This window comes from Sturnira hondurensis, unplaced genomic scaffold (genome assembly GCF_014824575.4).
Source record: "Sturnira hondurensis isolate 20B ecotype Veracruz unplaced genomic scaffold, ASM1482457v3 Scaffold0021143, whole genome shotgun sequence".
Taxonomy (NCBI): Eukaryota; Metazoa; Chordata; class Mammalia; order Chiroptera; family Phyllostomidae; genus Sturnira; species Sturnira hondurensis.
In genome coordinates, this window is record NW_028093774.1 from 8817870 (window position 1) to 8839684 (window position 21815).

The 21815-nt window shown below is 44.5% G+C and overlaps 1 protein-coding gene across 1 annotated transcript in view; it reads left to right on the plus strand.

The window, feature by feature from the left end:
* The first annotated feature begins 10575 nt into the window (after positions 1-10575).
* The window catches only part of NRDE2 (NRDE-2, necessary for RNA interference, domain containing), a 39127-nt gene continuing 27887 nt past the window's right edge, over positions 10576-21815 (plus strand). Inside the window, exons 1-4 of the mRNA XM_037031089.1 lie at positions 10576-10739; positions 15945-16053; positions 17612-17851; positions 20403-20552. Coding sequence (XP_036886984.1) covers positions 10676-10739; positions 15945-16053; positions 17612-17851; positions 20403-20552 — 563 coding nt within the window. The 5' untranslated portion in view covers positions 10576-10675. The remainder of the gene's footprint in view (positions 10740-15944; positions 16054-17611; positions 17852-20402; positions 20553-21815) is intronic.

The following is a 21815-nucleotide window of genomic DNA, read 5'->3' on the forward strand; positions in this document are numbered from 1 at the left end:
AGTTTGGCGAGGCCCACTCTAATCTTCCTTGCCTGGCTTCACCTCCCGGGGACTTTTCCAGCAGAGTTGGTGTTCTACATGGGGTGCTCCTGCTGGCAATGACACAGGGCTCCCAGGAGATTAAACAACAACGACAACAACAAAACCCGTGGGAGAATGTCATCTCTGTGTTCTGTTCCCCAAGCTCTCAGAGCCCAGGGCAGGGCTGGGAATCACGTCAGTGCTCGCTGAGAGAAATATGAAAAGAAATCAAACACAAGGACACATTTACAGCTCAGTGCAAAGCGTAACAACACAACACATCAGTACTTTTGAAATCTCAGCTGCCTCCTGCTATTACCCTGGATCCTAGAGATTCTCGTTTTCAATGCTGTGGGGGATGGTTTGCTAAGCCCCTTCGGTGACTCAAGGGCAGGAGACCAAGGTTCTCCTGAGCCTCCTGCTTCTGAAAAGCTCACTTCCGGAAGGTGCCTGCAAACCCACTGACGTGAAGCCAGGTCTCTGGCTGGCGTATTAGAGATGCTAATTTAGTCTTCTGTCTTTATTACATGATCCCATTGAAAAGAAATTCTCCCTAGCACTGTTCACCTGATTGCTTAGGGTCTCATGCCATGATGTATAAAGTTTTACAGTAATTGAAAAAGTAATGGATAACACCCCAGACAGTAAACAAATCACAAAGTTCATTAATTCAAAGCACCAAACATCAATTTGTAGAACACTATATAGCACAGTGTAAGATAACATTACCTACAGGGCAAGAATGGGAAAGTGGGAATTAATTTTATTTTAATTTTTAATGCATGTTTCACTGCCCAAAAAGATATTAAACATTCATGTAATTTAATATATACACTGGCATTTATTCAACCACTGATTCATGAACAAATTAAGCATCATGTATTTTTTAAGTATTAGAGACAATAGTGGTAATTAAACAGAATATCAGAGGAAGCCATTATCAACATATTCTGCAGAATCCCTCACAGATTATACAACTCACATGCTGAAGGGTTTCGAAAAGTTGCAATCAGCTGCCTGGTAGTCTCAAGAGAGGTTGAAAGACATCGTGCTGTCACTTGTTCTGATGGATCAGTGAGCCAAGCACTGGACGACAGTGACAAATCAGAAGATAATCCCATCCTCGATGCCGCTTCGCTGTGTCCCAGGGAGTGGTGCGTTTCTCGTTTGGGGCGAATCGAGCTGCATTACGGAGTTCTGCCTAGGACACGAGCATCGCTAATGACGCTAATGATGCTAATGATGCAGTGGTGTGCTGCTCAGTCTGAATGACTGCCACCACTGTGTGACAGGTCATCGCTGAAGTCTTTGAATTTGAGGGACCTGACTTGAATTTTTATTTTTTAAAATATAAAGACTAACTCAAAATAAGTAGCAAACTGAGATGAGTTTTCACTAAAAGAAAAGAGTTGTCACTCTGGGGGCTGATTTAGTTGGTAAACCAATCAGGTGCGAAACCAACATATCCTGTTGCGTTGGCTTTTTCCTAGTTGTGAAAGGGATTTCTCCAAGGAATTCCATTTGGTTGGTGTTGAAATTGAGCATGGGATTCTGAGGTGCTAAAAAAAATAATTTATTGTCTCTGAAACTTACCAGTATATATTTTTGTATTTGTCTACTCTGACAAAGCCTTTTGGCTTAAATGATCTAGTTTGACAGGCTAGAATGGTCAAATCAACAGAATGATTGCCGAGTGTCCATGAAAGACGCCCACCCGTAAATTCTCCTGGATAACTAATATCCATATAGTTTATACCTTCCCCCCTGTGACTCACTCCCACTCAAGGCCGCAAGCTGCTGCACCTCAGTGGCCTCTTTGCTGGCTCGCCCCGCAGAACCACTTGGGCTCACAGTTTGCAATTATTTATGCAAAAAAATTAGCAATCAGAAATTGAACTTTATTTAAATAAACCTGCAAGAAATGAATTTAGGACTGAACTGTCCTTTTGTAAGTAACTTCTTTCTCCTTTATTGTGAAGGTCAGAATATTCATCGTATATTTTGCATTATAACATAAAGTTGGACGCATGTATTTCCCACAGCCCCACTGCCCAGGTATTTCCTTGTTTACTTTGGGATGCATAAGCTTTATTTTCCAAATGGACATCCATACTTTTCCCCCCAACGTGGTCCTGTTCCAAAACTTTTAAGAAGCACGTCATGTATCATGGCAGCTTGCCATATTAATCAATAGAAATCAAAGTCATTACTTTTAAAGCTGCATGGTATTTTACTGGATGCACCTTTAGGTTGTTTCTAATTTTTCACTATTTGTTGTAGACTCAGTTTTGTTCCCCCAGAATTTGTACTTTGGAGCCCTCAGTGAGACCGCGCCTGGAGACGGGGCCTTAGAGACGTAGTTAAGGTTAAATGAGGTCCTGAGGGTGAGGCTTTAATCCGGTCTGACCGGTATCTCTGTCTGAAGAGGCTGAGACTCCAGAGCAAAGGCCACCTGAGGAACCAGGAAGAAGACAGCTGCCTGTGAGCCAGGAAGAAAGGTGTCCGCCCAAACTAACCCTGCTGGCACCTTGATCTTGGACTGCTAGCCTCCAGAAGTGTGGAAAAATGAATGTCCATTGTGTAAGTCACCCAGTCGTGGTTCTTTGTCATCCCTAGCAGATGACTTAACAAACACACCATTATAAACACAACAGATGCGCCCTGGCTGGTGTAGCTCAGTGGATTGAGCGAGGACCTGCGAACCACATGATCATGGTTCGATTCCCAGTCAGGGCACATGTCTGTGTTGCAGGCCAGTTCCAAACAGGGGACTCATGAGAGGCAACCATACATTGATATTTCTCTCCTTCTCTCCTTCCCTTCCTCTCTAAAGATAAATAAATAAATAAAATATTAAAAAAAATTTCATCTTTGGCCCTGGCTGGTGTAGCTCAGTGGATTGAGTGCGGGCCTGTGAAGCAAAGGGTCACCAGTTCGATTCCCAGTCAGGGCACACGCCTGGGTTGCAGGCCAGATCCCCAGTAGGGGACACATGAGAGGCAACCACACATTGATGTTTCTCTCCCACTCGTTCTCCTTCCCATCCCCTCTCTCTAAAAATAAATAGATAAATAATTTAAAAAAAATTTCATCTTTGATCCAACTAGAATTTATTTGGTATTAAGGAGAACTAGAATTTATTTGGTATTAAGGAGAACTAGGGATATAATAAAATTTTTCTTCCAAATTAAAATTTATTTCAAGATCATTATTCTCTCTTCACTGACTTGAAATACCACACTTACGGTAGACTACATTCTATTTCTGTCCTCTATTCTGCATTATTATATCTACCTTGTTTTAAACAGGTGCCATACCATTCCAATTACTATGGATTATTATAGCAATATATTTTAAGTCTGGTAGGGCAAGTTCACTTGAGTGTTTAAATGATATTCTCAGCTCTTCCTGCAAGGTCATAAACCGCATTTCGGGTGTGATAAAACGGGTGTTGCTATTACCAACTGAGACTCTCATTTCCTCTCTGTGGCAATTACGCTGACAATTGTCTCTTCCACGGTCCCACAACATCATCTCACGCACATTACCTGCTAATGTGTATGTTTCCCGTTCTGGATTACGAGACCCTTGAAGGCATCTTAAATGAGATTTCCCTCACCTGAGATGGTATTTTACCACCAGTGTGGAGGATAGTGCCTAGCATACACTGAAAAATGTTTGTGCTTTTTATTTTTTAAATAAAAACCAGCTATTTTTTGGTTCTCATCTCTTTTGGTTACTTTCACTTAGTAGATTAAAAAAAACTTTTTTTTTTTGCATTGAAGCATCATTTCAGTATTAGCTCCAAATTCTTGGGTTAATTAAGCAAAATTCTAACACACTTTGTAATGCAAACATCTGTTTGTAAACTGTGGTTTGAATTAGGTCATCTTTCTTAATAAGCCTACCTTTGGTGGCCCTATTCCAGGAGATATTATTAAACTCACACTCCATTCTGCAGAAGACTCAACCACAGGACCTTTGTAGGATGGACTCCGGGTGGCAGTGTCTAAGGAGACTGAATGAGGAAGGAGTGTTTATTGCCTTTTGTTTTGGTCAGGGCTGAAACATGTCTAGCCCTGTGTCTAACCTTATTTCTGGAATAAATGGTTTCGTGGTTTTACTTTCTGCCACAGTGAATGAAGGAGAGTTGAATTTCCCCTCCCTTCCTTGGGTGGGAACCCAGCCTACCTTGAGAAAGGGGCCACTGCTGACTAGCAGCGGTAAGGGGATGGATGGTGGGGGGAAGCATGTCTGTGCAAGCACACTTGTGTGACAGAGGACTTAAAAGGCAGCACCTTGCTCTGGCTGGTGTAGCTCAGAGGATTGAGTGCAGGCCTGTAAACCAAAGGGTTGCTGGTTCGATTCCCAGTCAGGGTACATGCCTGGGTGTTGGGCCGGGTTTCTGGTGGGGGGCATGCAAGACACAACCACACATTGGTATTTCCTTCCCTCCCTCCTTCCCTTCCCCTCTTTCTAAAAATAAACGAATAAAGTATATTTTTTAAAAAGGCAGTACCTTTACAATCGCATTTTTTACGGCAATGGTAGTACATGTTTTGGGTACTTTTGCTCCTATAGAAGACATGAGAATTAACTAAAAATTTCAAAGGGTTGAACCCTAAGAACTCAGCAAAAAAAATAAATTGGAAAAACCCACCAAAAAATCTGACCATATATTTAATTTTTGGTAGCAATTGCCTTTGGGGAGAGGGTAGATGGGAAGTAAGTTTGGGTTTGGGGAGGGTTATACAGGGACCTCAATTTTATCTATAATATTATATTTCTTTTATTTAACTCAGGGTGTTTCAGCCTCAGCACTCTTGACATTTTAGGCCAGATCATTCTTTGTTGGGGTGTCTTCTATATTGTAGGATGTTTAGCAGCATCCCTGGCTTCTGCCCACTAGATTCACAACCCAAACTATACCCACATATTGCCAAATGTCCCCTGGAGAAAAAAATTACCCCCCCCCCACCATGAGAGGCATTGATTTATAATTTAAAAAATAAACACAAACAATATAAATTAAGGAACAAGAAGAGAATGTTAATAGATGTTAAATGGGGGACATGAGTGATGTGTTATTCCGTATCTTTAAACTCTTCCCAAAGACTCAAAAGGAAAATCTATTTTGTCAGTCCTTGTTTTAGATCTAAATCCTTAGCTTTCGCATAATTAAAAGTGACGTTTCCAATAAACTGCTGTCTTTGTCCCGCCCCAGGCTGGACACACCCTGGCAGAACCAAGCCCAGGGGTGTCACTCTTTGATCTGACACTTCCCATGCTTATTTCAGAGATGCTCGGCCCTCCATCCTCACTCCCGATGCCGTGCGCCGGCCCAGTTTCTTGCTCCCGCCTGATGTTCACAATCCGTAGTGCACCTCCCTAGTGTTCTTTTTGTTTAACCTGGTCTTTGTGCTGCCATAAAGAGTCATTTTTCTAATTCACAAACAGTCGATACTCCCGTACTTGAAAACGCTTCAAAATAAGACCCGAACTCCTTAGAATAGTGTAATAACTGCCATATGATTGCCAACCAAATCATCTGAAGTTAGAACAGACGTAAAGGCCAAGGGCACTGTTCTCAATAAGACTGCTCGCACTTCAGATGCTAGCCACAAATTCAGGGGTCCCGGGACTGACTACCCACACTTCTGACCAACTGGCTGCAAATTCAAGGGTTCCCTCAACCACCTAAGGTATGAACTCTCAGGAAAGTGGCATGGTTGACAATTATAGTTTGATCGTAAAGGATACAAAGCAGGAGCAGCCAAATGAAGCGACTGGAAGGGCGAAGGGCGAGGTCTGGGAGCATCCTGAATGTGGAGCTTCCGTGCACTTTCCCCGTGGAATCGGGATGCACCACCCTCCCCCACGTCGATGCAGTCACCAACCAGGAAGCTCACTGGAGCCTTGGTGTCTCGAGTTTTATCGAAGTTTCATTATGTAGGTGTGATTTGAACTCAATTTCCACTCCTCTCCCCGGCAACCTTAGAGGTCAGCTGGCTCAAAGCCCCTGCCTTCCAGTCTTCCAATCACATGGTCCTTGGGCAGCCCACCTCCTGAGTCCTACGGTCAGCATAAACTCAGGTGTGGTTAGAGACCCACCATGAATAACAAAGAATCACTCAGGAAACTCCACGGATTTAGTGTTTACCTCTGAAGAAGAACCAGGGACAAGGAGCAGCCAGATTCCTCATGGTACAGTGCGTGGCATCGGGGGCCTTCAGGTCCCACCCCGGCCAGTCCTCCTCCCAGGCTCGCCCCAGCCTCCTCCCCGCCCCCGCCGAGTCCTTGAACACACCTTGCCATCCTGCACGAGCTCTTTCCTCTGCCTCCACTTGTTTTCTTCTTGGCCTGTCCAGTGAATTCCTCCTCATTTGTCAAGATGCAGGCTAGCAGCTCCACCTCTGTGGCGCACCCCCCGGGCACTGGACACTCACCTCCCCAGGGCTGGCAGTCCTCTCTGTTCATTTATAGATTATCTTTGCACTCACGTCTTCGGGTCTCAGTTGTTTGTAGGGTTGTCTGTGGGCGCTGTTGCCACATAGTGGAGTGACTTACCTCACTGAATAGGCGTTTTGGGGAGCTTTGTCTTTGTTATTTGAAGTTACACGTGTCTTTTTAGAAAGTGTCCCTTTCCCCTCCTTGGCTGCCCTTTTCAGCACCTCGTGTGCTGGCAGAGTCATCATTATAAACCTCCTGGCTCCTGGTGGATGAGCGAAATGGCCATGGAAAACCTTGTGGCTGGCGGTCCTGTCTGGCCATTTGTATTTGGAGAACTCACGGACAACACCGATGAGACGACACAAGGAAGGTCTGCTAAATACCTAAGAAATAAAGCATAGTTAAGAATATCACGATCCCAGTTGTTAGATGAAGTATTGTACATCCCATATATGTTTATGAGATTTGTACTAAAACCGGGAGATGCTTATGTATTATATTGGGAAGAAAGAATCATAACTATAATGAGAAAATGAACTCATAAACTAAGACACCTGAAAAGCATAAGCGAAAGAAAGAAAAGGCCTGTGTGGAGACACTCAAAATAGTATCTGTCTATGTATAATGGGAATTGGGTGATTATTGCCCATCTTTTTATACCTTCCTGTTTTTAGGACTTTTTCTGTATCAAGCATGCATTGCATGCTTAAAATGGAAGGGGAGGGTAGTTCCTGTGTTCGTAAATAGGCAGGCACAGGTGAAATCAATTTGTCTTAGATACTTGCACCTGCGAGTGGAAGTTTACAGGTGAAAAAAATTCACACTTTTGCTTTTTTTGGCCGTGAGAGGAGGCAGTGAAAAGAGAGGTGCAGATGGGAATGAAGGGGGAGAGAATAAACCAGCCGCTCCTGCCCCACACTTACAAGACGTGTGACCACAGCCAGGAGACTTGCCAGAAAGATGGAAGTCAACCAGATAAAGGAGTTTTTACATGGAGACTGAGATCAAATCAGTTCTTAAAATGTCACTTTCCTAGTCAGAGAAAGGCACCTTGGATAGTGGGGATTTAATTATTTGCTTAATTAAAAATTATAAAAATATAAAAGATTTATGCTGTTTCATTGGTCCCTTTCATTGGCAACGGCACAGGAAACATCTACCCCTTTCTGGGAGAGTGCTAATCACAACAAAAGCTGAGAATACTTTCAGGGCTTTGGGGGAAGAAGTGTTCAGAGTAAGCTTAAGAAAATTCACTTAACCTTTTAAAACTCTGGTTAAAATTACTGTTATCCAAGGCTCTCAAAGATGCCCTTCAGCTGACCACATGACCTTCCTTAGAGGAGAGGAAACCTAAGTGAGGCTCCTCCTAAAGAGTTTAAAGATTCGAAGTGGTAACACCATTAACTACTGTTGCTGACATTAATTTCTATGCAATTTCTCAGATCCTTACATATTTCAAGCACATTCTTGAATATGTGAATTGGGACTAGGCGTATAAATAGGCTAATTTAGCTGTGACTTAAGAACTAATGCTGGGGGTTTTGTCCACGAATGAAGGCATTTCCAACCTGAGCTGTTCCTACTCTCATTACCTAACTCAAAAAAAGAAAAAAAAAGAAAAGAAAAGAAAAAAAAAAGTTGGGGGCAGGAGAATGCAGATCATACCAATGAAGTGGTTAGGGTTCTTTTATTTTCTTGCTGGTATCTCTGGTTTCCAAAGGCACATATTTTTTCTATTACTTCAGAGGAATTACCAGCAAATTCCTTGAGTCTGAGTGTGTTGATAGACCAGTTTCTCCTGTTGGCCTGAGTTAAGTGAGGATTCTTTCCTTCTTAAGATGAAAAGAGTTTGCTTTTACATGTTCTGGGTAGACCAGTTTAGAAGTCTCACTCATCACTGAAACTACCTGGGCTCCCTCCAGACTTTGGGATTATGACCTTGAGTGTGGAAATGGTGTCATTTACCCATTCATTCACTTTATCATTCTGTATTATTTGGGTCCCCTGGTTGTAAAGGACAGAAAGTCAACTTGAATCTGTTGAACTGAAATGCAGAATGCATCCTAAGTACATTGGGCTGGTTCCCAGGATCCAAACATAGGAATGAGGCTCCAGGGACAACTAAAATGAGAGTTCCAAAATCTCTGGGACCCTCTTCTCCAGCTGACATCTGCTCTGTCCTTCTCCTTCCACAGGCAGGTTTCCGCTGCTCCTCCACCAGCTCCTGGGCTATTACATCTTGCAGCCCAGACACACAAAGACATACATACAAGCTTCTCTTTCTCAGTCTTAGTTCCAAAATCCCTAGAAGAGATCTCTTGGTTTGGTTTGGGTCAGAGCTGGGCCGAGCACCTACCACCTGAAAACGTGGCCATGTTGAGTCACATACTTACCCTGACCAACCAACCAGATGGGGCTGGGACAAGGAGGCCACACTGTACTCATATGACCACCTTGTAAATTCAGAAAACAGGGTGCTAATCAAGCAAAACAAAAAGTGTTCACTACCTTTCTTTTTTTCTATAATATCCTTCTGCAAAAGTAAATGGGAATCATGTAAGTGCTATTTTGCCAGAAAACAAGTACTGAGCACCTAACTTACCTTGTGTCTAAGTGGCAATTCTTGGCAATTCTTTTGTTTTATGATATGGCTTAAGGACCCTTTTTTCTACAGTTTTCAGCCCTTACTCATGCCTACCTCTTTTTCATTCTTCCTGGCCAGTCTGGCTACTTAGTCTACTGAGACCAAGACCATATATCATCTCTCATCCAACTCCTCTGCTACTAAAACAAAGCCCATTTTCATATATCTCTACTGTACAATTTTTCCTTCCCCCCTTTTCCTTCATACAGCTTTACTTCCTCCAGTTTCAGAGAAAATACTCACTCTGGTCAGTGCTCAGAGGCGATCAAGATATGTGAGAGACGCAGGTAGGCGCCAGAATAGCAATCTACCAATTTAGACGAGTAATCTTGGCCGCAGAGAACAGAAATACTTAAAAGTGGTTGAGTGGTGCATTCTCTTTCTTAGGCAAGCCACACACAAAGCCAAATCGTAATCTGAAACCATTTTTAGTTTATTCTAAGAAATCCCTAACTCTAAAGATCTTTGAACTCCCAGGGACTCAAAAAATATTTTTTCATTTATTTATTTCCATTTATTTATTCTGCAAATACTAAGTATGCATTTCTAATACATAAAAAGTAACTTTATTGCCATTAGTTCATCTAACAGAATTAAGAATTACTTGACGTCATTGAACACTCTGCTCACCTCTTATTTTTCCATTTGTTCCAAAAAGGCCTTTTTACAATCTCTCCAATCAGAATCATAATGAGGCCATATACTGTATTGCATTTGGCCACCAAATGCTTTTCAAATTCTTGCAAATTCTTTGCAAGATACCTTGCAATCTTCCACCCCATTATGCCATTGATGTGCTGAAGAAACTGGGTTGTTTTTTATAATTTCCCATATTCTGGATTTGGCTGATTGCTTCTAGGTTGTATGAAGTCTTTAAATTGTTTTTTTATCCCCTATATTTCTAGCAGGCTTGATTATTATTTATTTTTATTTCTATTTTTTAGTTAAGAATCCTTCATAGGCCAATAAACATATTTTCTAACCGCCAAAGACTTGATTGGAACTTGCGATCTTTTTTTGTTGTTCCTATATTTAAAATGGTAAACTCACTGAAATTTGGATATCTTACATGGCAATCACAACCCACTTTTATTAAGTGCTTTCCACAGGCCAGGCACAATGCTAAGTACCTAAACTATAAGCTCATTCAGTCTTATAACTGTTTTGCAGATGAGGAAACTACAACTTAGAGAATTTGATTAAATTAATCCAGTTAGTAAGTGATGGTATGAGATCACTGTAAAATTGGAAATCCCAGCTTCGTAACACTTCCTGCTCTGAACAATTATGCCTTTCTCGGTTCTCTCAGAAGCCCGCAGGTATCAATGACTGAGAAGTGGTCCACCCCGCCCTCCCCGGGCCCTGGCCCCTCCCCTCCCCTCCCCTCCCCTCCCTTCTTTGCCCCGCCCCACCCCACCCTGCCGCGTTCCAGCCCAGCCGGTTTGAGGACCCGGAAAACCACATTTCCCAGAGTGCACCGCGACCACGAAGGTAGCACTACCGACGTCCGATCGCCGGCGCCGTTTTTTGTAGAGGGGCCGGGCGGTGCGGCCTGTGATCATGGCGCTGTTCCCGGCCTTTGCGGGTGTTAGCGAGGCTCCCGATAGCGGGAGCTCCAGGAAAGGTAAGCACACATAAGGGATGAAGAAGGCGCTCAGCGGGCTAAAGGCGTAGTTTCTCGGCCCCAGGTGTCGGCCCTTGCTTTGGATGTTTATCCACTTGTATCCCAGAGTTCTCCGCGGCGCTGCAAAGCCTTCTGGGAAGGGCTCTGGTCCTCGCCCCGGCTTTTTTGGGACAAGTGTTGAAGAGTTACGGAAGGACGAAGACCTAGGAAAACTCCCAAACCGTTCTTTCTATAAGCCTCAGTTACTTCACCCCAAGTAGATTCCTGGCGCAAATGCTGGGTGTTCTTAATGCCCTCTTTCCTGTTTTAGTTATTTCTGAATGTTTATTGGGTTTAAATCTTTAGGCAGGTCTAGAGCTAGGGGGAATTAAGGACCCAAAGCCTGTTCAGTTTCTCTCCACGGAGGCACAGCTGCTGGGAATAAGAACTAACATTTATTTGAGACCCTACCATGTGTCAGGTGATGGCATCCCATATCTTACTTAAGCCTTCAAAATCTCCGCGTTTGTATCGAATGTTGAGGCGCAGACAGGCATACCTCATTGATGCTGAGGGTTTGGTTCCAGACCACTGGGGTTAGGGGACTTGTAACCTTGTTGCTGGCGGAGGGTCTTGCATTTGCAAAAAACTCACAATAAAGCACAATAAAGCGAAGCTCAATCAAAGGAGGTATTCCTGTAGTGAATTGCAATTGAAGGTGATTCTAAGTCACGCACTTATGTGGCAGAGCCCAATTGTGTCAGAGACCTCTCTTACGTCCTCCCATGTGGCTCCTACACCTATTTTTTGGTGGCAGTTACCATAATTGTAATTAATTAATTTAATTTATTTTATTTATCTTTAGAGGGGAAGGGAAGGAGAGAGGAAGAGAAACATCAATGTATGGTTGCTTCTCATGCATCCCCTGCTGGGAACTGGCCCGCAACCCGGGCATGTGCCCTGACTGGGAATCGAACCTCAATCGTGTGGTTCTCAGGCCCGCGCTCAATCCACTGAGCTACACCAGCCAGGGCTTGTAATTAATTTCTTATACAGTGTAATTGTGGTCATTCTTTAGTAACTGTACCCTCCATGTGGTCGAGAACAGTGTCTAGACTCCGTAGCATGCGTAGCCCCTTGCAGAGGCCCAGAATACAGGTATTTGATAAATATTTGCTGAATGTACAGACCAATGGTAGGTACTTAACACAGAAATAACAGGATAAGATAGGATGTTAGAAATGTTATAGGTGAACTATGGAAATAATGACTTCGACGGGAGGATCATAGAAGGCAGAGGTATCCCACCTTTTGGCTACTCTGGGCCCCACTGGACGAAGAGTTGTCTTAGGCCCCACATTAGCTACATTGTGACATGTACTCACACAAGAAAACTCACGTTTTAAGTAAATTTATGGTTTTGTGTTGGGCTGCATTCACAGCCATCCTGGGCTGCATGCAGCACACCCCTGGAAGACTTTTTATAGGAACTAACTTTAGGGATGGGCCTTCAACAAGGTAGGAGCTGGATAGACAGATAGTGGAAGGGCCTTCCAGGGCCTTCAAAGGCATGCAGAAAGGGAAGGAGACCAGTGTAGAGAACTGCAGATAATCCAGTGTATCTGGCCATCGAGAGGCATAAGAGGAGCCTTGGGAAATATGGTTGGGACTGGTGGTTACGGAGGCTTGTGACTTGAATACCAGACCAGGGGTTTATCCTTCTATTTTGGAAAGGTGAAGTGGAAGGTTTGTAAGAGAGTGTTGCTCTTGTCATTTATCATAACCAGTATTTATTGGACATCTGGGTACCCAGTGTCAGGGTAATGTTCAGAAAAGTGCTGTTTGTAAAGTACTGTATTTTAAAAAATTTAAATGCAACATTATTACTTATAATGAAATTAACTATAATTCTTCAATGTCATTTAATTGTCAATGTTCAGGTTTCCCAACTTGTCTCAAAAATGGCCTTTTACACTTGGTTTGTCCAAGTCATGATCCAAAAAGATCCACATTGTATTTCGTGGACCTGTCTCTTGGGTCTCTTTTAGATATAAAAGTCTCTTCCTCCCCTCCATTTACCCCTGTGATTTATTTGTTGTGGAAACTGGGTCATTTGTTCTACACACACTTCCTACCAAATCCTCATGGTGTCATTTAATGTGCTTCTCTATCCCAGTATTTCCTGTAAACTAGTAATTAGATCTAGAGAGTTAATAAGATTCAGGCATAATTTTTTTTAGTTGAAAACACCTCATTGAGAGTGCTCTGCATTTGATGTTGAGTCGTAGCAGGAGGGTCTGCTGTCTAGTTTTCTCTCCCATGGTGATGTTAAGATCCATCCGTTTTAGTTTTTTATAAACTATTCTCTCACCCCCCACACCCCACCCCTGAGCTCCCTTATGGCAAAGCCTTAATTGCATCCTTAAAACCCCTCCTGTACCTTCTGAGAGACTCTGGGAAATCACACACTTTGGGTTTTTTTTCTTGACCTTTGTGTTACTTTATCTTTCCTCCAAGATGTCATCACCATCTAGAATCTTTATGTAAAAAGGTGCTGGAATTATTTGAGAGCATCTCTCCTTGCATATTGTTTCATCTTCCCCACTTTTCCTTTGTTCATTCTAGAATCCAATTATGGTGGAAATAATTGTGATCTCAGAGAGCAACAGGGACTGTTTTCACATGCCTCTTGCCAGGAATTAAGCCCAAGGGAAGGGAACCGACCTCAGAAGGAAAAAAGAGACAGGAGAAGAAAGATGGTGTGAAGAGTCGTTTAGCCCTTACTGGGTGTGACCGTACACATTACTTACTCCCCGAGAGCCTTCGTTTCCTCTTCTGTACAGGAGAGATCAGGACACCTCCGGTAGAGGGTTGCCGCGAGGATTAAAAGATGTAAGGATGTAGAGTGCATAACCTGGGGCTTGGCCTATTGTAGGCACTTAGTAAGTTAGGATCCCTCTCTTTTCCCTTTTCCTGTGCTTTTTAAATTCCTCCTACTGTATGCCAGACATTGATTCCACTTCTGGGGTTGAAGCAGTGAGTAAAATCAAGTACCTGTCATCAGCGGCTAGCATGTAGAATATATAAAGAACTCTTACAACTCAGTGATTAAAAGACAATCCAATTAAGAAATAGGCAAAAGATTTGAATAGCTATTTCTCCTCCAGTATGAATGGCCAATAAACACGTGAAAAGTTGCTCAACATCTGTAGTCACCAGGGAAATGGAAGTCAAAACTACACTGAGAAAACACATCACTCCCACTCAAATGACTATAATATAAAAGACAGCCACGAACATGTTGGCAAGGATGTGGAAAAATTGGAATCCTCATACATTGTTGTTTTTTTTTTCAATGTATGGTTGCCTCTTGTGGGTCCCCTACTGGGAACTAGCCTGCAACCCAGGCATGTGCCCTGACTGGGAATCGAACCGTGATCCTTTGGTTCAGGCCCGCACTCAATCCATTGAGCTACACCAGCCAGGGCTTAATCCTCATATATTGTTAATCAAGTGTAAGATGGTACAGCCAGTTTGCCAAACCGGCTGGCAGAACCTACTGTTACCCAGCAATTCTGCTCCTTGATACTTACCCAAGAGAAATGAAGACGTGTTCATATAAAAACTAGCACATGAATGTTCACGGCAGTGTTATTCATGATAGTTTCACAGTGGAAACTACCCAAATATCCATCAGCTGATGAAGGGATAAAATGCAGTATAATCCATGAAATAGAATTCAGCAATAAAAAGGAATAAAGTAGTGATACATGCTAAATCATGGATGACGCTGAAAACCTCAAGTGAAAAAAGCCAGTTACAAAAGACCATATATTGTATGATCTTGTTTAAATTAAATGCCCCAAATAGGCCCATCTGTAGAGAAAAAATATTAGTGGTTGCCTAGGGCTGGGAATTGGGGTCGGAGAGTAGGGGGTGGGTGGTGGAGAGAGCCTGCTAATAGGTATGGGGGTTTGGGGGATGATGAAAACATTCCAAAATTGTTCTATGGTGGTACTGTACCATATACTAAGTACTCTAAAAACTTGTGAATTACACACTTTATATGGTTGAACCTTATGGTATATAAATTATGTCCCAGTACAACTGTTAAAAAATCTAATTACCCTTCTCTGTCTCTCTTAAGGTTTTATTTATTTACTTTTAAAGAGAGGAGAAGGGAAGGAGAAAGAGAGAGAGAAACATCGATCGGTTGCCTCTTGTGTGCCCCCAACTGGGGACCCAGCCTGCACCCCAGGCGTGTGTCCTAACTGGGGATCGAACTGGCCACCTTTCAGGCTGTCAGTCCGCTGAGCCACACCGGCCGGGGCCCTTCTGTTCTCACTGCTACCGTTTCCTGGGTTCTTTCTCCCCAGCACACGGATGGGCCCTGGCCACCCACCCTCAAACAAAACAGGACAGATGAACCCCTGCTGCCACAGTCCCATGCTCTTTTTCTTTCCTTCATAGCTTAGACCCTTAAAAGTCAGAAAATAAGTGATTTAGAAATAGTTCATTTCTTCTGTTCAGGTAATTTAGAAATAGTTTGTGTTTTCACGGTGAAACATTTAGAAGAGTTAGAAATTAATGGATCAGCAGCAAAAAAAAAAAAAAAAATCAGACATTTCATCTCAGTACCCATAGATGTCACTGTTAACATCTTGTATAATTTTAGCATTATTAGAAAAGTTGACACCTTGTGTTTTTATCGAAGAGGAGTACTGGTTGTTCTAACAAATGGTTTATGTTAAGTTACCTAACTAAGATAGAACATGGGAATATTCTTTTAAAGAGAAGTATTATAATCTGTAATAATTTTCAGCATGGTAAGCTTATATGCATGGTTTGATTTTTAACTTTTCGGCATTGTCTACATCAAATTTGAGGTCATTAAAACCTAGTGCTTCGAAGCTTTCGTGCTCATTAGGGTAAGGATGGACTGCCTAGAGTATTGTCGCCTTTTAGGCCACATTCGTTACATGGCTTTTGCTTAAGCCCCAGCCTGATACCACACAGGATTTCGGTCTTAAGTGCTTTGGAGTGTGTGAAAGCCCCGTGCCCTGTGAAATGGAAGTTTCATGGATTCCCTTTGGCCCCCGTGGGCTGTCATGAACGTTTGGCTGACTTTGGCTACGAGTTAGGATGCCAGCCAGTAAGATGGATTTCCTGCTTCAGAAGCCACATTGAGCTTATTTCATTGATCTTTTCTCTCTTTTGCATGGGCAGAATTAGATTGGCTGAGCAACCCAAGCTTTTGTGTTGGGACCATAACAACTCCGAGCCAACGAACTGAAGAGGCCACAGCGCTTGTTTCTGAGGGGTCACCGCTGACGAGGTAGTGTTTTTGGTGGAGGGAGTTTCAGTCTTTGCCGTGCACCGTCCGTGGCTTAGCTCGGGTGGTGCTCCTCAGAAAACCCCGGGGCGAGAGCTCGGTAAACTGCTAAAGCATCGAGGTGACCTTTGCCTCTTTTCCCTTACCTCACCCTGACGGATCAGTCTTCTCCCCGTTGCATTGCAGCGGCAGCTGCGTGACACAGTTACCGCCAGTAATTAGGCCGTCAGGGAAATGGAGTTGTTGTGATTCTTAGGTAACTTTACCGGCCTCATTAGTAACCTTTAGACTATTGATAAACATGGAATTCAGATAGTTCCAACGCGTCTGCAAAAATAGGAGGAGCTTGTGCACTATAATGTGGGGGAGGGGAAAATCCCCCTTTCCCTCCTCTGGTTCTTTTTGGCCACATAGTAAACCAATAGGAGGCAGATTGACAAGAGAAAGTAAAATTTAGTGTCACGTACATGGGAACCCCACACGCGGGAGGGACCCAGAGCCCCCGGCGTGTGAGCGGTTCAGCCGCAGGAGGTGGGTTGAGGCGTGGAAGGTGTCCTGAGTGAGGGATACGGTGAGGCCCCTTGGGGGCTTCAGAAGGCCGTTGCGATGACCAGAGGGGCAAACAGTTCATAAACACAAGTCTGCCCTGCCCTGTGAATGTGTCAAAAGAAGTTATCTCTGATCATCTCTCATGGGTGTGGCCTCTAATTCAAATTCTTCTAGGTAGTTCAGGGAGAAGGGAGAACTTTCTCTTGAGCCAGAAGCTAAAATTCTCTTTAGCTCAAAGTAATCTGCGTACCCCCGAGGCGCATCTCGGGGTGGCTCATTCTGGACCCTGACCACAACACGATAAAATCTCGTGAAAACTTGGGGCGAAGCGGAATGGTACACATTTCTACCCAGTTGTTGTAGATCATTGAATTGAGAAATGTGCTCTCTCATCGCTATAGACTAGATGGTCTGTTAACACGATGAACCCCGGGAAGCCAGGGACCCTAAAAGTGGAAGAAGCCTTTGGAAATTGGGGGCAGTTAATGCATGAGAGGGAGTGGTTTGTGGGCATTTCAGTAATGATGAGCTCGTATAGCCATTAAAAACAGGGACTGGAATGAAAGCTTTTTTTAAAAGATTTTATTTATTTATCTTTAGAGGGGAAGGGAAAGAGAGAGGGAGAGAAATATCAATGTATGGTTGCCTCTTGTGTGTCCCTTGCTGGGAACTGGCCTGCAACCCAGGCATGTGACCTGACTGGGAATCGAACAGCGATCCTGTGGTTTGCAGGCCCGCACTTCTTTTTGCATTAAGAACATGCTGGTATAATAGGTAGGACTGAAAATAAACCTTTTATAATGTAGTTTTTAAAAATACTATAGTTGATAAAGTAACTGTAGATTACTTTGATTTAAAAATGTATGTACATGAAAGTATAGGATTAGAAGATAGAGGTCCATGTGAGCATTTTTAGAATTTCCTTGGGTATTCTCATATATTTGTTTGATTACTTATTTACATATTTTCCCTAATTCTGTTGTGCAAACCCTAATGTGACTTTTTCACACAGGAGCCCTGTGAAATCAGACCCTTCAGATGACAGTGATGCGAACAGGAAGCTCAGACACTCCGGCAGAAAGAAGAAGAGAGAGAAGAAGAGGAAAAGGAAGCATCAGCACCACGAGAAAACCAGGAGACGCCATGGGCAGCCAGGTGGCAGCGCGTCTGCGTCTGCATCGGACGCCGGTTCTGACCGGGACGGGTCTTCCAGAGGCAGCAGAGACGGCAAAAGAGAATCGGAGAAGCCAAGGTACGTTCTCTGCTCTCTGGCACCTGTGATGTTCTGCAGTGAGTCTTCGGTTCTCCTCCCTCACTTTCTGCCCCAAGGTACACACTCGTGTGATTGTTTAACTCAGTCAACATGGACTCAGTAAATATCTCAGTAAAGCTGGGAAAAAATAGAGCTCTGTTGTTTGGTCATCCTAAAAAAAAAGAGAGAGAGAGAACTTCAACAAATTAGGGCCACAATTTTGTTCAAGTAATGTTAACTGGGCACAGCAATGATGTGTTGAAATCTGATTTAGACAAAGTCTTTGGGAATTTCAAAAGATGGTACATGTGCCGCCCATGGTGTGTAGGGGCTAGTTCACCGGGAGCGGCCCTTGGCCCCTACGCTTACAGAGAGACAGAGAACTGTCTTCTCTTCACGGTGAAGTCTCTCTCTTTCCCTCATTCCCATTACCCTTCCCTCCCCCACTCTTTGGGGAAGGCGACTTGTAGCCCTTAACATCGTCGTTGCTTTTGTCCTTTTCTTCCTTCACGTTTGTTTGGACACTGTGCTGAAGGTCTGAAGTAGCTCAGGACCACAGTCCTCCCTTCCCTGGGGCCTTCGTTTCCCCGTTTGCTGCACAGGTGTCTACTGGAGCATAGTGTTCACTTCGTTCTGCAGAACGGTCACGTCACAGGTGCTCAGTGACAGCCCCTCCTCTCTGCCTAGGCTGACACCCTCCTGCTTGGGGAGGCCCTTTGCCCAGGGCTGGGACAGTCAGTATGTGGTGAAAATTCTTGAATTATTCCTCATGTAACTTTTTTTCTTTGTTCACACGGTCGAGAAGAGAGAATAGCTCAGCACCTGTCCAAAGCATACTAAGAAAGTTAGCGTTATTAAGATTTGTGCGATTCTTTTGCGATATGATTGGCTTTTGGGTGCTTAGATGCCCCGCTGACCGCAGGGATGCTCTGTGTGGAGCACCGTTGGAACTCAGCCCGGACTCTATCAGGGAGGCCGACTCCGCAGTCTCGCAGGGTCCTGCTGCCATCTGCCCCGTGTGGGAGGACACTGCCAGCCTCTGGGGGTCTCGGGTGCCACACCCATAACCCAGACTTGCTCTAGGAGGAAAAATAAAGGGGCCAAGCATAAGGTCTAAATCTGGCTGAATTCATGTGGGCAGGGACCACGCCCCCTTTACTGGCCATGGCCTGCCCCAGCCTTGGCACAGGGCTGAGAACATGTCCAGAAAACATTTCCGTTATGGGAATGAATGAATATACGGGGTCTGGTACAAGTAACGCCCCCCCCCTTTTAAATCACAAAATCATAGCCATGTAATTCCTTCACGAAATAATGTCACACTCAAGCTCACCATATGGCATTTGTGGTGAAACGTCCCCAGAGGCTACAGCTTCTCATTGACCTTTGTTTCCCGGGATGACTTCCTCCTCACCTTCAGGGGCAGGCCCTTCCCTGTGCACAGCCTGACCACATGCTGCCTCCTGACCTCAATACCCAACAGGGGAGGGATAGGGCTTGTTGACTCCCCAGAGGTGGTCTGCAGCTGGCCCTTCCTTTTTTTTCCACCCTCAGTTGGCTTTCTGGAATGCATCACCCTCTCCCTCCGTCATTGCCCCTTACGGTTTTCATTGACAGAAACTTCTCCGCATTTGTTCTAGAGGGGAATGTGTTAGCATCACCATGCGTTTTAACCTGAGACGTAGCACTCAAATAGTTATTGAATTGCTACCTCGTGTCCCTGAAATACCATTCTCTTGTATTCCCAGCCAAGAATGACTTAGAGGCTTCCAGAATCTTTATTTCTGTCTGGGCAGAACTAAAAAGCAGAAGGAACGACAATGGCTGCTGTGACCCCCTGGGCAGCGCCTGTGTCAGCAGCATCGTGAGCTGATTTTCCTTAGAGGAGGAAAAATGTCCGATGCCCCAAAATCCACCCCCCTCTCATTTGGCTCCTAGGGACGTGGCTCCATTTGCGTCTGAGATGCAAGTCTGCCGACTCACAAGCTGGTTCAAAGGGGTAAATCAGGTCTGGTCTCACGGCGGCCTCTCTCTGCCCTTTATGTACAGCAGAACCCTACGCAGAGCCCAGGCTAGAAAAACTGGCTTAGACCAGGCCCGAGTAACCTGAGGCTGAACTGGTCACAGCTGTGGCTTTGCCGCTGTCGTTGTTGAGTTTTCGGTTGGAATCAATAACCTGAGCACTTTTTGGGTGAGGTGACGAGAAAAGAAAACCTTGCACAAATATTTTTGAAATTCAGGATACAATAATTTAAATGGAATATTGAAAAAGAGCACCTGTGTATCCCTCAGGTTAATTTCTGAGGTCACTGCCTTTTTGGTAAGGTGCCGCTTGGTGGTGATGGTTTCTGCGTTCTATTTTAAGGCTCCTTTTTGGAGAGGCATCCTCTTCCCTTCCGTGGGGCAGGTATGCGTTTCTGTCCTCAGCCCCCTTTGTGCTGCGCGGAGTTGGAAACGCCTAACCTCCGTGTCTCTGCCGATGTGAACGTGTGACCAGCAGGTCTGTAAGTGCCTCTCCCTTCTCTCTTCCTCACCCTCCCTTGCCCCACAGTCAAGAACACAGTGCTGCTGCGCACATCGGACGTCGCTGCGTCTGGCTGGAGGACCTCCAGGCTCTGACGGAAGAAACCTTCAGAACAGATACGAAACCAGACCCTGCAAACTGGGAGTATAAGTCCCTGTACCGAGGAGACATAGCCAGGTACCCGTCCTGACTTCTCCCCCTGTTCGCTCTGGTGGGATGTAACTTCCTTCTCCTGGGCACTTGGTGCTGCCTCCTCTGCCTGGCCACGCCCACCCCATGGGTTCTGTTGGGTTTTTATCCATTTCACACCCTAACGTGAAAATTTAACCCTGGAGGTCAGGGTCCAGGCCGGATTAACTGTGTGTATCCGTGGCACTTGGAAGAGTGCCTGGCACGGTACGTGTTTGGTAAGTGTGTGCTGAGTGAGTGAACCTAAAAATATCTTCGAGTAATTGTGACAGGCCATCCGGAAACCATCTGATCTAATGTAGATGCCATTTGAAAAAGTTGCAAAAGCCTTTTATTTGTCTGCCCCCCACCACGTGTGCCGTTTGCATAATGACATCAAGTGGAAGTGACATTTTCACCACATTTTTTCGTACATCACCAGATAATCAATGGGAAGAATAGGTGGTGGTATTTGCTTAGGTAACGAGTTTAAGCTTTTCTCCTTTACTCTGTCAGTCAAAAATATTTGAACACTCATTCAGCCCTTCCAGGCGTGACTGCTTGTGAGACTCTGCTGGCAGCGCACAGTCTGCCCCAGGCAGCGCACAGCAGTCAGCGTTGGAGGCCGAGAACCACGGGGCCCGGAGGGGCCCGGTGGAGCTGTGCCGTTCTGCGCAGGCTAATTACCTTCCAAAACAGGTTTCTTGCCCTCTACTGTGCTGCCCCTTCGAACTTAAAGCAGGTTTTCGCTCATGACATTACATCTCACCATGTAAGCAATTCCAACCAAAAATGTCTTTATGGTGAGTTTATCGTAGTTATTTTTCAGTGCATATTTGTATCTGTATACTGCCTAATAAACCTCATGGCTGAGAGTAAAATGCATATTTACTCTCATATTTAAAATGCATTTTGTATTTTAAAATTATTGCAATACTCTCTACAACCTTGTTTGGTTTTCCACGCCACCACATGATAATGCCACACAGATGTGGTGGAAACCCAGGAACAGCGGGGAGGCCAGCAAACACCGGTGGGGCACGGAGCGTGCGCCTCGGTCCTGAACCCGCTCTGTCACTCACCGCGGCCTGCCTCCTCCTCATGGCTCTCCGTGGGGCAGAGAGCACTCTCGTGTTATGAATGTGGGAAAGGAACCTCAGGGAGGGTCAGTGACTTCTCAAGGTCATGCACCAGTCAGCAGCAGAGTTGGGATTTGAACCTGTGTTCCTCTGACTTCTCGTGTTCTTTCTCTGTCCACAGATGAGGCAGGTT